The sequence below is a fragment of the Balaenoptera borealis genome (assembly GCF_965194805.1).
Source record: "Balaenoptera borealis genome assembly, chromosome: 10".
NCBI lineage: Eukaryota > Metazoa > Chordata > Mammalia > Artiodactyla > Balaenopteridae > Balaenoptera > Balaenoptera borealis.
Window position 1 is genome coordinate 72,086,256 of NC_138874.1, and position 12,509 is coordinate 72,098,764.

Sequence of the window (12,509 nt, forward strand, 5' to 3'; positions counted from 1 at the left end):
GCCGAAATGGGTAAAATTTTTCATGATTAGAAAAACAAGCTTATGTAACTATGCAGAGAGGGAAAAGTTAATTCTATGAGAAAATCCTATTGAGCAAATGAAATGAATTAGGAAAAGGGAAGGAAATGTAGATTTCAAATGATCCTGTTTCCAATGATTTGAAATTCTTTATTCAGGGTCAATTTCTGAGAAAACAATTTACATGAATACTTATTTCCTGAAAAGAATGTTAAATGTCAGAAAGCATTTTAACGAAATCTGAAATCTAGTTAATGTTTAGAAGTAGTTTGAGTGCCTGTGTGAAAATTTTTTCTCATCTAGAAGACTGTATTTTCTAAAATGTTTATAACAAATACTCTTAAAATCCAGCTGCCTGATGAAAGAAAGAATCTTTGAGAACACAGGTTTCAGTTTGGTTTCTTCTGCAAAATGTCAGCCAGAATAGAGCTTGTTTAAATCAAAATGACAGTCAAAATGAAGAAGCCACTTGGCAGTTTAATTAAACATCCTGTATCAAATAAATATGATTTACCGAATGAATACCTTGGGATCCATTGCAAAATCCCTTTCTAGGTTTACTACTTAGTAGAGGGAATCAGGATAAATATAAAGGCAGCTATCACCTTTTTTTAGAGATAACTGATGTACTTACTATACAACTCAATTAAGGGGAAAAAGTTCCTCTTCCGTAGAACTGTTGCATAGTGAGTGAAAATGGCTATTGCCCTCAAGAAATAATTCCCCCAAACGTAAAAAGCATCCCTAGCTTCAGCATGTGATCATTTATTTATAAAATCACGTAAAAGTTAACATATTTAATAACCATGATGGCAAATTATTAACCTTAGGAGACTCTTGGGACTACATATTTATTACCTTAGCAATATGGACTTTCCTGGAAAGATTATATGGCTGTTATTATCACCCACTACAAATGAGCATTAGTGTTTATTTTACAGATCCAAATCTTATAGGTACAAATTAAGCAGAATCTCAATGCATTCTCTTTCTTCATTGCTCCAAGTCTAATTTCAAATCACTATGCAACCATATATGCTTTCCATCTTCCTGATGGAGAAGTGTGTTGGGGGTGGGGTCTGGGACACAACAGGGGGGTAGAAAATTAGGCAAGATGAAGCAGGTTTAAAACCTTTGCATCAATTCTCAGATTTCACTTTGTAAAATTTTAAAGTACCACGAATAGCCACCTAAATAAAATGAGTTATTCTGGTATGGAAGCAAGTGAAAATAACATAAAAACACAGGCAATCTGCATGAGAGAAAGCCACAAGAGCGATGTACTATCTGAAGGACAGCGTTTGGGGTGGCGGTGGGAGGTTGGGGGGGTGGCGGTGGGAGGTGGGGGGTGGCGGTGGGAGGTGGGGGGGGTGGCGGTGGGAGGTGGGGGGGGTGGCGGGAGGGAGATAGACAAAGGGACTGAGGACAGAGCCAGAGAAAGGAAGAGACAGAAAGATGGGACTGGCAAGACAGAAGAGAAAGAGACAGAAGTTAGGTTGAAGACAGAAGGAGGGTATGAGAGACAGAAACTCGCAGAGAAAGACACTCAGAGAGACAAACAGAAAAAGACAGAGACTCAGAGAGAATGAGACCTTCTCATAATAATCAAGCACCATCCAATTTTTTTTAACTCCTCAACATCATTTTTTGTTGTTGTTGTTAATTTAGATTTTCAAGTCCTGGGTGTTTTTTGTTTTTTTTTTTGGCCATGCTGCACGGCATGTGGGATCTGTTTCAAGACCATGGATCGAACCTGCACCCCCTGCAGTAGAAGCATGGAGTCTTAACCACTGGACCACCAGGGCAGTCCCTGGATCCCTGGGTATGTATATTTGAAGGCATATTTTGAGTCAGCAGGCGTGCATGTAAACATGCACATAAACTAGGCCATAATAACCCCTCCACACGTAGGGAAGACATTTTAGCATTTAACCAAATGATAATTACAGATTATTAAAGAAAATAAACAGAGAAAGCCAGTTAGGCAACCTCACTCTTGTTCTAAACAAAACTTTTATTTTCAAGGGAATAAGTCAATCAAGGGTCAGCTACTTATTAACTGGTGTTTTTCTTTCCATACATATAAAGAGAAACATAGTTTAATAAAATCTTTCCCTGAATGGAATATTGATAACATTACTAGAATTGGATTCTAGACACACACATACTCCCATGTGATTTCAAGTTAAGGATTAATCCTATTAGTATACAGTAAATCAAACCTAAAGCACTATAACCTCCACTTCAAAGTGGAAGCAAATGATAATCCGGAACCCAGCCAGAAAGTCATTCTTGGCTTTTCTGTGAAGCACTGTGCCATATGGCCCTGACAGCATTTTCAATCCATGGAAGAGACAGATGTAAAAGCCTCCTGGGCTGACCACTGCTGCAACCCACAATTAATCTCTGACCATCAGTTTCTAAGCAATCTCAGAAGCATCGATGCTAATCACATTGGAAGCCTTTATAAGAATGTTTAGGCCCTGAAAGGCAAGCAGGGGAAAAGGTCAGGGGTATTTAACATAACTAAGCAGGGCTGGAAGAACACAACGATAAATAAAAAAGGGAAGACTTATTCAATTTATTGACGTCAGCCTGCCACCACAAACTCTTACCATTTTTCTTATTCAATCAACTGGCTAGCCTTTTGAGACTAAATACACTCACACACACACACAACTCCTAACTGGCAGAAACTATAAACAGCAATTATGCAAAAAAGAAAACATGACAACAACAAAATGCTCCATAATCTGCTTACCAAATGGCTCATCAAATTAGGTAGTTGATATTTCATAAGCCACACGAAAAATGGGAACTACTGGTTGTTTTTCATTTCTGGAGTGCATGCAGAACATTTTGCTCTTGAGAAGAAGTGAGACATAACGAAACAGCAATGAGTTTGAACAGAAGACAGTGTTCAAGTCCCACTTCTGCTACAGGTCATTTACTCTCACTGAACCAATTAGTATAGAAGCTTCCCAACTAGAAACTTCCAGAGATAGAATCAAAGTGAGCTGCCAATAGACAGCATCAATGATCGTGAACAGTTGTGGTTGTTGGCTGTTTTCAGCTTATGAAAACACATTCATCTCACTGAGAGACAAGTGCAGACATCCTGACTGCTGAGGATTCCCTAAAACAACTGTGGAAACTGCCACAGGTTTCACCTGCCTTAATTAATTTTCAGTGTTCTGGTGACCAAAAGAACATCCATCAGCCAGGAAGACAAGAGCATGCCTGGTTTCAAATCTTCAACAGACCTACTTAAACTCTTATTTGGTAAAAATGCTACTGGGATACTGCAAGCTTAAATCCCTCATGGTCATTCTGGACTGGAAATAATTCTTACAGATCAAGGATTATTTCTAGGGATAATTCTAATTTCTGACTACCTACGATGTAAAAAACTATTAATCTGATTCATTCAAAAAGAGGCTTCCCTGGTGGTGCAGGGGTTAAGAATCCACCTGCCAACGCAGCAGACATGGGTTTGAACCCTGGTCCAGGAAGATGCCACATGCCGCGGAGCAACTAAGCCCGTGCGCCACAACTACTGAGCCTGCGCTCTAGAGCCCGTGAGCCACAACTACTGAGCCCACGTGCCACAACTACTGAAGCCCGTGTGCCTAGAGCCCATGCTCTGCAACAAGAGAAGCCACCGCAATGAGAAGCCCACGCACCGCAATGAAGAGTAGCCCCCGCTCGCCCCAACCAGAGAAAAGCCCGCGAACAGCAACAAAGACCCAACACAGCCAAAAATAAGTAAATAAATAAACAAAATTATTTATTTTTTTATTTTTTTAAAAAAAGAGCCCACTGATATGATGCACAGAAAAGGACACAACATCAGTTCTCTCCTATTTCTGTCAAAAATTCAGTGACCTCACTCCATTTGTGAAAATAATGTCAGTCAAACCCAGACTGAAGAACATACTACAAAATAACTGATGAGTAGTCTTCAAAAGTGTCAAAGTCATGAAAGAAAAGGAAAAACTAAATAACAGGGTAGAGGAGACTTAGAAAACTACAGCAGTCCCCCGTTACCTGTAGGAAATCCAAGACTCCCCGGTGGCTGCCTGAAACCTCGGACAATATGGAACCCTATGTACACTATGTTTTTCCCTATAGATATATACCTCACGATAAAGTTTAATTTATAAGTTAGGCACAGTAAGACATTAACAACAACAATAACTAATAATAAAGTAGAACAGTTATAATAATATACTGTAATAAAAGTTATGTGAATGTGGTCTCCAGCTTTCAAAATATCCTATTGTACATATTTAATGCCTTTTCCATCTTAACTAAGCACTTATCACACACATTGGCCATAACTTGTGCAGTTTGAGGTGTAACAGCAAAACTACCATAAATTTCTTTTTCCTTCTTCTTAATTCCATGGATAGAAGCACTTTACAGCTTTTCTTTGTCATATCCCAACTGCCATCATCACTACTCATGTGCTTGGGGTCCATTATTAAGTAAAATAAGGGTTACTTGAACAAGCACTGCGATGACTCAGCAGCTGATCTGATAACCAAGACAGGCTACTAAGTGACTAACAGGTGGGATACGCTGGACAAAGGGATGATTCATGTCCTGGATGGGAAGGAGTGGGACGGTACAAGATTCCATCATGCTACTCAGAATGGTGTGCAATTTAAAACTTATGAATTGTTTGGAATTCTCCATTTAATATTTTCAGACTGTGGTTGACTGTAGGTAACTGAAACCATGGAAAGCGAGCCACAGATAAGAAGGGACTACAGTAGGGACTTCCCTGGTGGTGCAGTGGATAAGACTCCGCGCTCCCAATGCAGTGGGCCCAGGTTCAATCCCTGGTCAGGGAACTAGATCACACATGCATGCCGCAACTAAGAGTCTGCATGCCACAACTAAGGAGCCCACATGCCACAACTAAGGAGACCACATGCTGCAACTCAGGAGCCCTGGAGCCACAACTAAGGAGCCCGCCTGCTGCAACTAACACCCACACAACCAAATAAATAAATAAATATAAAAATTTTTAAAAATAAATTAAATAAATGGTCTTTAAAAAAAAAGGGGCCGACTGTAAACACAGTATGGGATACTGGGAGGATTCTGGAACAGAAAAATACAGTACAAAAACTGTTGGAATTCAAATAAGGTCTGCAGTTCATTTAACAGTATTATACCAATGTTGATTTCCTGGTTTTGATAACTTTACTATGGTTACAAAGTATGGTTACATAGTAATATTAACATAAGGGGAAGTTAGGAGAGTTGTATTCAGGAACTCTCAGTACTATTTCTGCAACTTTTTTACACATCTAAAATTCATTAGAAATAAAGTTTTTAACGAGACAACATTAAAAAGGTAAACTAAAATAAGTGGCATTACCACACCAATCAACTTTGAACACAAAAACAGAACGGTAAACAGAACTTTGTCAACTTTGAGCAAAGTCATGTGACTGCTCCATCACTACACCTCCTTCTCTGTACCCTGTCCACACTGCCCCGCCCTTCAGAGGCAGGAGATGGGGATTAGAGGGAGGTAATGGAGGAGGACATTACACACAGTCTACTGGGAAAGAGGAGCATATACTGGAACAATTTTCTGAATGCCTGCTCCTGACATTAGGGGGAAAAAACTCACATTTTACTCACAGATCCCATAAAGATAATTCTCAGGTGAAAAACAGAGATGGGGGGTGGAGGGGGGCTGGAGGGAGGAAATAAACGATATTCATTTGCCAAGAAGATTTTACAATGTTTTTGTTTGTGTAAATGATGGAGAAAGTAATAATGTGGGGAAATGGCTAGAATCTAAAACTTTATCAACCTTCACAATACATTACTTTAATCAAATAATTTAAACATTATTTTGTCTTCCTTTTAAAAAATATTAGATTAATAAATTAATCATGTCTATAAAAAGTCAAAGTCAACTTTCACTTTTGCTTTTTGTGTTAAGAACTGTATTTTCAAGTCTCATAAGACGGTCAGTCTCATGGCTCTAAACTCACACTTTACAGAAAGGAGTACTTGTACTCCAGCTTTAACATTATTTCAGCATACAAAGAATATAATGTACAACAAATGTTCTGTGACTAAATAATCACACCAAACAGGCATAAGGAATTCAGGGCACTTAGAGGAGGAGGACAACCTGACAGGGTGGAAAGAACATGTGCCTTGGAGTAAGACAGACCTGAGACTAAACTTTAGCTCTGTGACTTACTAGCTCCTGGACCCAAAGCAAGTTTTGTTAACCATGAACTTTAATTATCTTACCTGCAAAACAGCAAAAATATCACTTAACTCACTGTATTGTAAAGATTAAATTAGATAACTGTACATAAAATGTTTGGCAAATCACTCAATGCCAACCTTCTCCATTTTAATGTTAAAAAGGTGTTCGCTGAAAACATACCGATTGAAGTTAATATCTGGATAACTAGAATACTCCGATTTCATCTTAGCATTGCGCCGTGGAAACGTGCAGAAGAAAGCATTAGCTAAAAGACTAGCAATCTGTTCCTGTGACATTGTGATGGAATGATTCATCTTCTGTTTCAGGAGCGGTATTGGCTGATAGAGGAAACACAAATACAGACAAGAAGAGCAATAATTAGTTTAGCAATTTCAAAAGCAGAGGCACCAAATTGCATTTGCTAAATTAAGGTAGGAATAATTTCAGGCCACTCTTGAATCCTTAAATCAGCAATACTGTTGAAGTCAAGAGCAGTTCATCAAGGATGATTGGGAAAATGTACTTGTTTGACGAAGTGCAGATTTCTAATCAATAATAATGATAGTGAAGAGAACACAAAACATTACTTGTATTAGTGAAAAACGAGATTCCTTTAGCAAGTAAGAAATAAAAACACATTACACATGTAATGAAAAATTAAAACAAAGGATGGAACAGAAAAATGTAATGTTGAGTTTAGCTACTACTGCATATGCTAAATTTTGTTCTCACTTATATTAAAGATTATTGGACAGAGCAATTTCTCTATTTCAGTCTTAAAGAAAATGATCTAAGGAAATAATTCAATAAATAAGTCTTTTCCTTCTAATTTTGAATCACACTTCTCACTGACAATTTATAAGACCCAAATCTAATTTTATTAAGGCAATTAATAGAACATGTGTACACAGACTTATTTATGTATAACCTGTAAGAATACAGGCATTTCCTACATAATCATTTCAAGTCAAGGAAGATGCAGGACATTTCTCCCTCAAGTTTTTTATGTCTGAAATGTCTTCAAGTTATACCAAACCCAAATTGACTAACCTTTTATTTTTAGTATATTCCACAGGACCTGAGTATTGTGTTCAGTGAGTTGTATTCTATTTTAAATGTTTAAACTGTATGTTTTTAAAGACATGCTGGGAAAGCCAAAGACCAACTGCCAATTTACATATCAGTTGTTAAATTTCAAAATGCTCCAACATAATATTTAGAGATGCTTTTCCTATTCCCTTTAATAAGACCCAGAACTAAGAATCCTTGATATCTACTTTAATTCAAAACAGTATGCATAGAGAACTGTCCTGATCATATCTCAGGAATCAGCACTCAAAACGAAACTGAGGAAAGGCAGGCAAGACAAATCAACTATAACAATTAGCTTTTCTCTAAGTAACAGAAAACATACATCATTGCTAGAATAAGAGTTTGCTAGAAAAAGAAAATGCTAAACTTGCAGTTCAACTATTTGTCTTGGGAAAATACAAAAGTAAACAAACAGGAAATATCAAAAATTTATTTTCACTAGGGTATCCAAAATTCTCTTTTAGGCCTTAGCAAACACCAGTTCTAAGAAAGAAGCAATAGAGAGCTCATATTGATCTTCATTTTCCTTCCTATACATTTATTTACAGCCCAGCCACGAGTTTAGAAAAGGTGACAAAGTATCTATGGCTTAAAGCACACTGTTCCTTGGTTTTAGTAAGAAATGAGTTTTTAACTACCATTTACCGGGTTATCCACAAAAATGATTTTGGGCTTAATGGACTTTAAACACAAACATTTCTTGTTTCCCAAATAACTAAATAAGTATACTTTAAAATATAATAAGTTATTTGTTCTCCTGGTGAGGAGAAATGCCTGAAAGCTAATACTTGGGGAAAACTAGAGGATGTAAATCTTATCATCGAGCACTCAGCTAGGTAAAATAAGACACTGGTTAACGTGAATGAAGACCTCTCATCAGAAAGAGAAATTAAGGAAACAATCCCATTCACCCTTGCAATAAAAAGAATAAAATACCTAGGAATAAACCTACCTAAGGAGGTAAAAGACCTGTACTCAGAAAACTATAAGACACTGATGAAAGAAATCAAAGATGACACAAACAGATGGAGAGATATACCGTGTTCTTAGATTGGAAGAATCAATATTGTGAAAATTACCATACCGAAAGCAATCTACAGATTCAATGCAATCCCTATCAAATTACCAATGGCAATTTTTACAGAACTTGAACAAAAAAATCTTAAAATTTGTATGAAGACACAAAAGACCCCTAATAGCCAAAGCAATCTTGAGGGAAAAATACGGAGCTGGAAGAATCAGACTCCCTGACTTCAGAGTACACTACAAAGCTACAGTCATCAAGACAATATGGTACTGGCACAAAAACAGAAATATAGATCAATGGAACAGGATAGAAAGCCCAGAGTTAAACCCACACACCTATGGTCAACTAATCTATGACAAAGGAGGCAAGGATATACAATGGAGAAAACAGAGTCTCTTCAATAAGTGGTGCTGGGAAAACTGGACAGCTACATGGAAAAGAATGAAATTAGAACACTCCCTAACACCATACACAAAAATAAACTCAAAATGGATTCGAGACCTAAATGTAAGACCAGACACTATAAAACTCTTAGAGGAAAACAGAGGAAGAACACTCTTTGACATAAATCACAGCAAGATCTTTTTTGATCCACCTCCTAGAATAATGGAAATAAAAACAAAAATAAACAAATGGGACCTAATGAAACTTCAAAGCTTTTGCACAGCAAAGGAAACCACAAACAAGACGAAAAGACAACCCTCAGAATGGGAGAAAATATTTGCAAACGAATCAACGGACAAAGGATTAATCTCCAAAATATATAAACAGCTCATGCAGCTCAATATTAAAGAAACAAACAACCCAATCCAAAAATGGGCAGAAGACCTAAATAGACATTTCTCCAAAGAAGACATACAGATGGCCAAGAAGCACATGAAAAGATGCTCAACATCACTAATTATTAGAAAAATGCAAATCCAAACTACAATGAGGTATCACCTCACACCAGTTAGAATGGGCATCTTCAGAAGATCTACAAACAGCAAATGCTGGAGAGGGTGTGGAGAAAAGGGAACCCTCTTGCACTGCTGGTGGGAATGTAAACTGATCCAGCCACTATGGAGAACAATATGGAGGTTCCTTAAAAAACTAAAAATAGAATTACCATATGGCCCAGCAATCCCACTACTGGGCATATACCCTGAGAAAACCATAATTTAAAAAAGACACATGCACCCCAATGTTCATTGCAGCACTATTTACAATAGCCAGGTCATGGAAGCAACCTAAATGCCCATCAACAGACGAATGGATAAAGAAGATGTGGTAAATATATACAGTGGAATATTAGCCATAAGAAGGAACGAAATTGGGTCATCTGTAGAGATGTGGATGGACCTAGAGACTGCCACACAGAGTGAAGTAAGTCAGAAATAGGAAAACAAATATCGTATATTAACGCATATATGTGGAATCTAGAAAAATGGCACAGATGAACCGGTTTGCAAGGCAGAAATAGAGACACAGATGTAGCAAACAAATGTATGGACACCTGGGGGGAAAGGAGTGGGGGGGGGGTGGGATGAATTGGGAGATTGGGATTGACATATATACACTAATATGTATAAAATAGATAACTAATAAGGACCTGCTGTATAAAAAATGAATTAATTTAAGAAAACATGAATGAAAAGATCTTTCAAAAAGTTCATATCCAAAATTTGTTTCCTTTAATTTCATTTTTATAAATCTAAAATTTACCTTTTAGATTTGGCCTAGAGAACATTAACATGATAAATCATTAAATAACAACATATGCAATTTAACTTGCCAAAGATATATTCCGATAACAAATTGAAATGTTAACTTTCACAGCAGAGATTTACCTTTTAGTCGAGGGCAGAGGACAAAATTAAAATGTTTTACCATTAGTACACTAATGGAAGGACAAAGTTGTTTTAAGCCAGGAAAAAGAGATGGGAGCCACGAATCTGATTTTGGTTCCACCCACTGACTTGTTATAGATTACAAACTTGGGTGCTTTTGAATACATATCTCATTAAGTACAGTAGGGAAACCTTCTCTCTAAAGCATGAAGGGAAGAGAAGGGAAGAGAAGAGGAGAAAGTGATTCCTATCTAAAGGCTATATTCAGTTAATTATGAACTACAGTGAATTAAAAAAGCATTTAATTAAGCACTATATTAGACCTGGGGACACAAAGATGATCTCCCTTCAGGGAGAATATAATCTAGGGGAGGAGACATATAAAAACATAAGTTACAAAATAATGTGCTTAATAAGTATAATTCGAGTGCTACAGGAGTGATAAACTTTGGCTGGGAGAGGTAGGAAAGGCTTCACAAGGGGCAGAACCTAAGAGGTAGTGAGAAATTTTACTACATAAGGAAAAAAGCAAGGAGAAAAAGAGAAAAGAATGAACATGAAACATAAGCAAGCAAATAGCTTCCAACATAAACAACAAGAAGTTGAGTTTTAAAATATGTTTTCTCTGCCCAATAGAAAAACTTATTTCAGACACAATGAATTAATGAGGTGAAATTACAGTTACCTAAAATTGGAAATATCACAGTATAATGCTAACAAATATGGCACACGCAAAAACATTCAGTGGTTCTCAACATTTGGACTCGAGCATTCGGACATGGCTTTTGGTTGCCCCAATGACTATGCTTGTGTTTTTTGTGCTGTTCCAATGATAGACTGCAATGTGTGGGACCATCCTACACATTCAGAAATTGCTCCGCCCAAAATGTCCCTAGGGCCCCTGTGGATCAACAGTGTTAGCAGAAACCTGGCTAGCATCCATGCAGCCAGGGGGCTTGCCCCAGAAATAAATGACAGAGGCGAATTCAAGCTGCTGTTGCGAGAAACACAGGAAAAAAATTATGAAGAACAAACCAACAACCTCTTATAATTACATCTACAAATTCTTTGATACTCTACCCCCTTGAGAGGCAGAGTCTAATTATCCTTTCCTTGAGTATGAGCTAGATTTAGGGACTAAATTCTAATGCAGAGAAAGAACAGTGAAAGCAATAGTGTGTGTCTTCAGAAATGAGGTCAAAAAGGCACTGCCTCTTCCTGTCTCTCTCCTTTGGGTGGCTTTTTCTGGGGAAGTTAGCAACCATGTCATGAGGATACCCAATCAGCCTACAGAGAGCCCCACAGCAAGGAACTGAGGCCTTCTGCCAGCAGCCATGTGAGTGAGCCAACTGAGAAGTGGCTCTCCAGCTTCAGTCAAACCTTCAGATGACTGCAGCCCTGGCCAACACCCTGACTGCAGCCACAAGAGAGATCCCAAGCCAGAACCAGTCAGCTAAGCTGCTCCCAAATTCCCAACAGAAACTGAGATAATAAATGTTTCCTGTTTTAAACCACTAAATTTTGAGGTAGTTTGTTATGTAGCAATAAATAATTAATACACTCCCACACAAAACAAAATAATACCAGATTCTTTCTTTTATTTTTAAAAGTTAAGAAAAGTTAAGAATGTATCATGAACTCACTACTTTGGGGGAGAGGGGAGGAAGGAGTAGGTATTAAGCCATTTTGAAGATAAAATGTTCTAAATCCATTAGTATGCTTTGAAATAATGACTATCCTTTTTTGAAAGTCAGAGATTGTTTTAAATAAAGAGAAAAAGTAGTATGAGTAAGCAAACATCAACACTGTAAACTGAAGCTCAGAAATTGAATGCTGCATTTTTAATGTCCACTCGCAGTGTTCTCTGTAGCCTCTAACCTTTTCCTTAGTATAGCAAAATCATCATACTCTGGCAAAAACTGCTTCCCATCTCTCTGTTTGACCTTGACAATTAGAGTTTAAACGAAATTCAACTGTGAGTCTCAAGAAAGCTACTGAGGAAGAAGTTATTTCCACCAACCTGGGTGCAAATATTTGGCAGACAGAGTGCAATTTTCACCATATCAGGCAAAATGGACTGATATAAGTGTTGAGCTTCTGCTTCTTCTAGTACCTGAAAACCAATAAAATGTTATCAGTGAATAATAACCAATGAACAAATATTTGTTATTAAAATTAAATTACATATCTGCTTATATAGGATTCCATAAGAAGGCATATTATCAGCATCATTGAACACATGCACAAGTACACCAACAGGTGCAGTAAGGAACTTACAAATTCATTTCCAAATGTATGC

The 12,509-nt window shown here is 37.4% G+C and overlaps 1 protein-coding gene across 4 annotated transcripts in view; it reads right to left on the reverse strand.

The window, feature by feature from the left end:
• PARG (poly(ADP-ribose) glycohydrolase) overlaps window positions 1–12,509 on the reverse strand; it is a 112,798-nt gene that overhangs the window by 50,059 nt on the left and 50,230 nt on the right. For all 4 annotated transcript variants that reach the window (XM_082339422.1, XM_082339420.1, XM_082339419.1 and 1 more), the window contains 2 exons: window positions 12,231–12,323; window positions 6,443–6,600 (listed from right to left, as the gene is read on the reverse strand). In XM_082339422.1, the coding sequence (XP_082195548.1) occupies window positions 6,443–6,600; window positions 12,231–12,323 (251 nt within the window). The remainder of the gene's footprint in view (window positions 1–6,442; window positions 6,601–12,230; window positions 12,324–12,509) is intronic.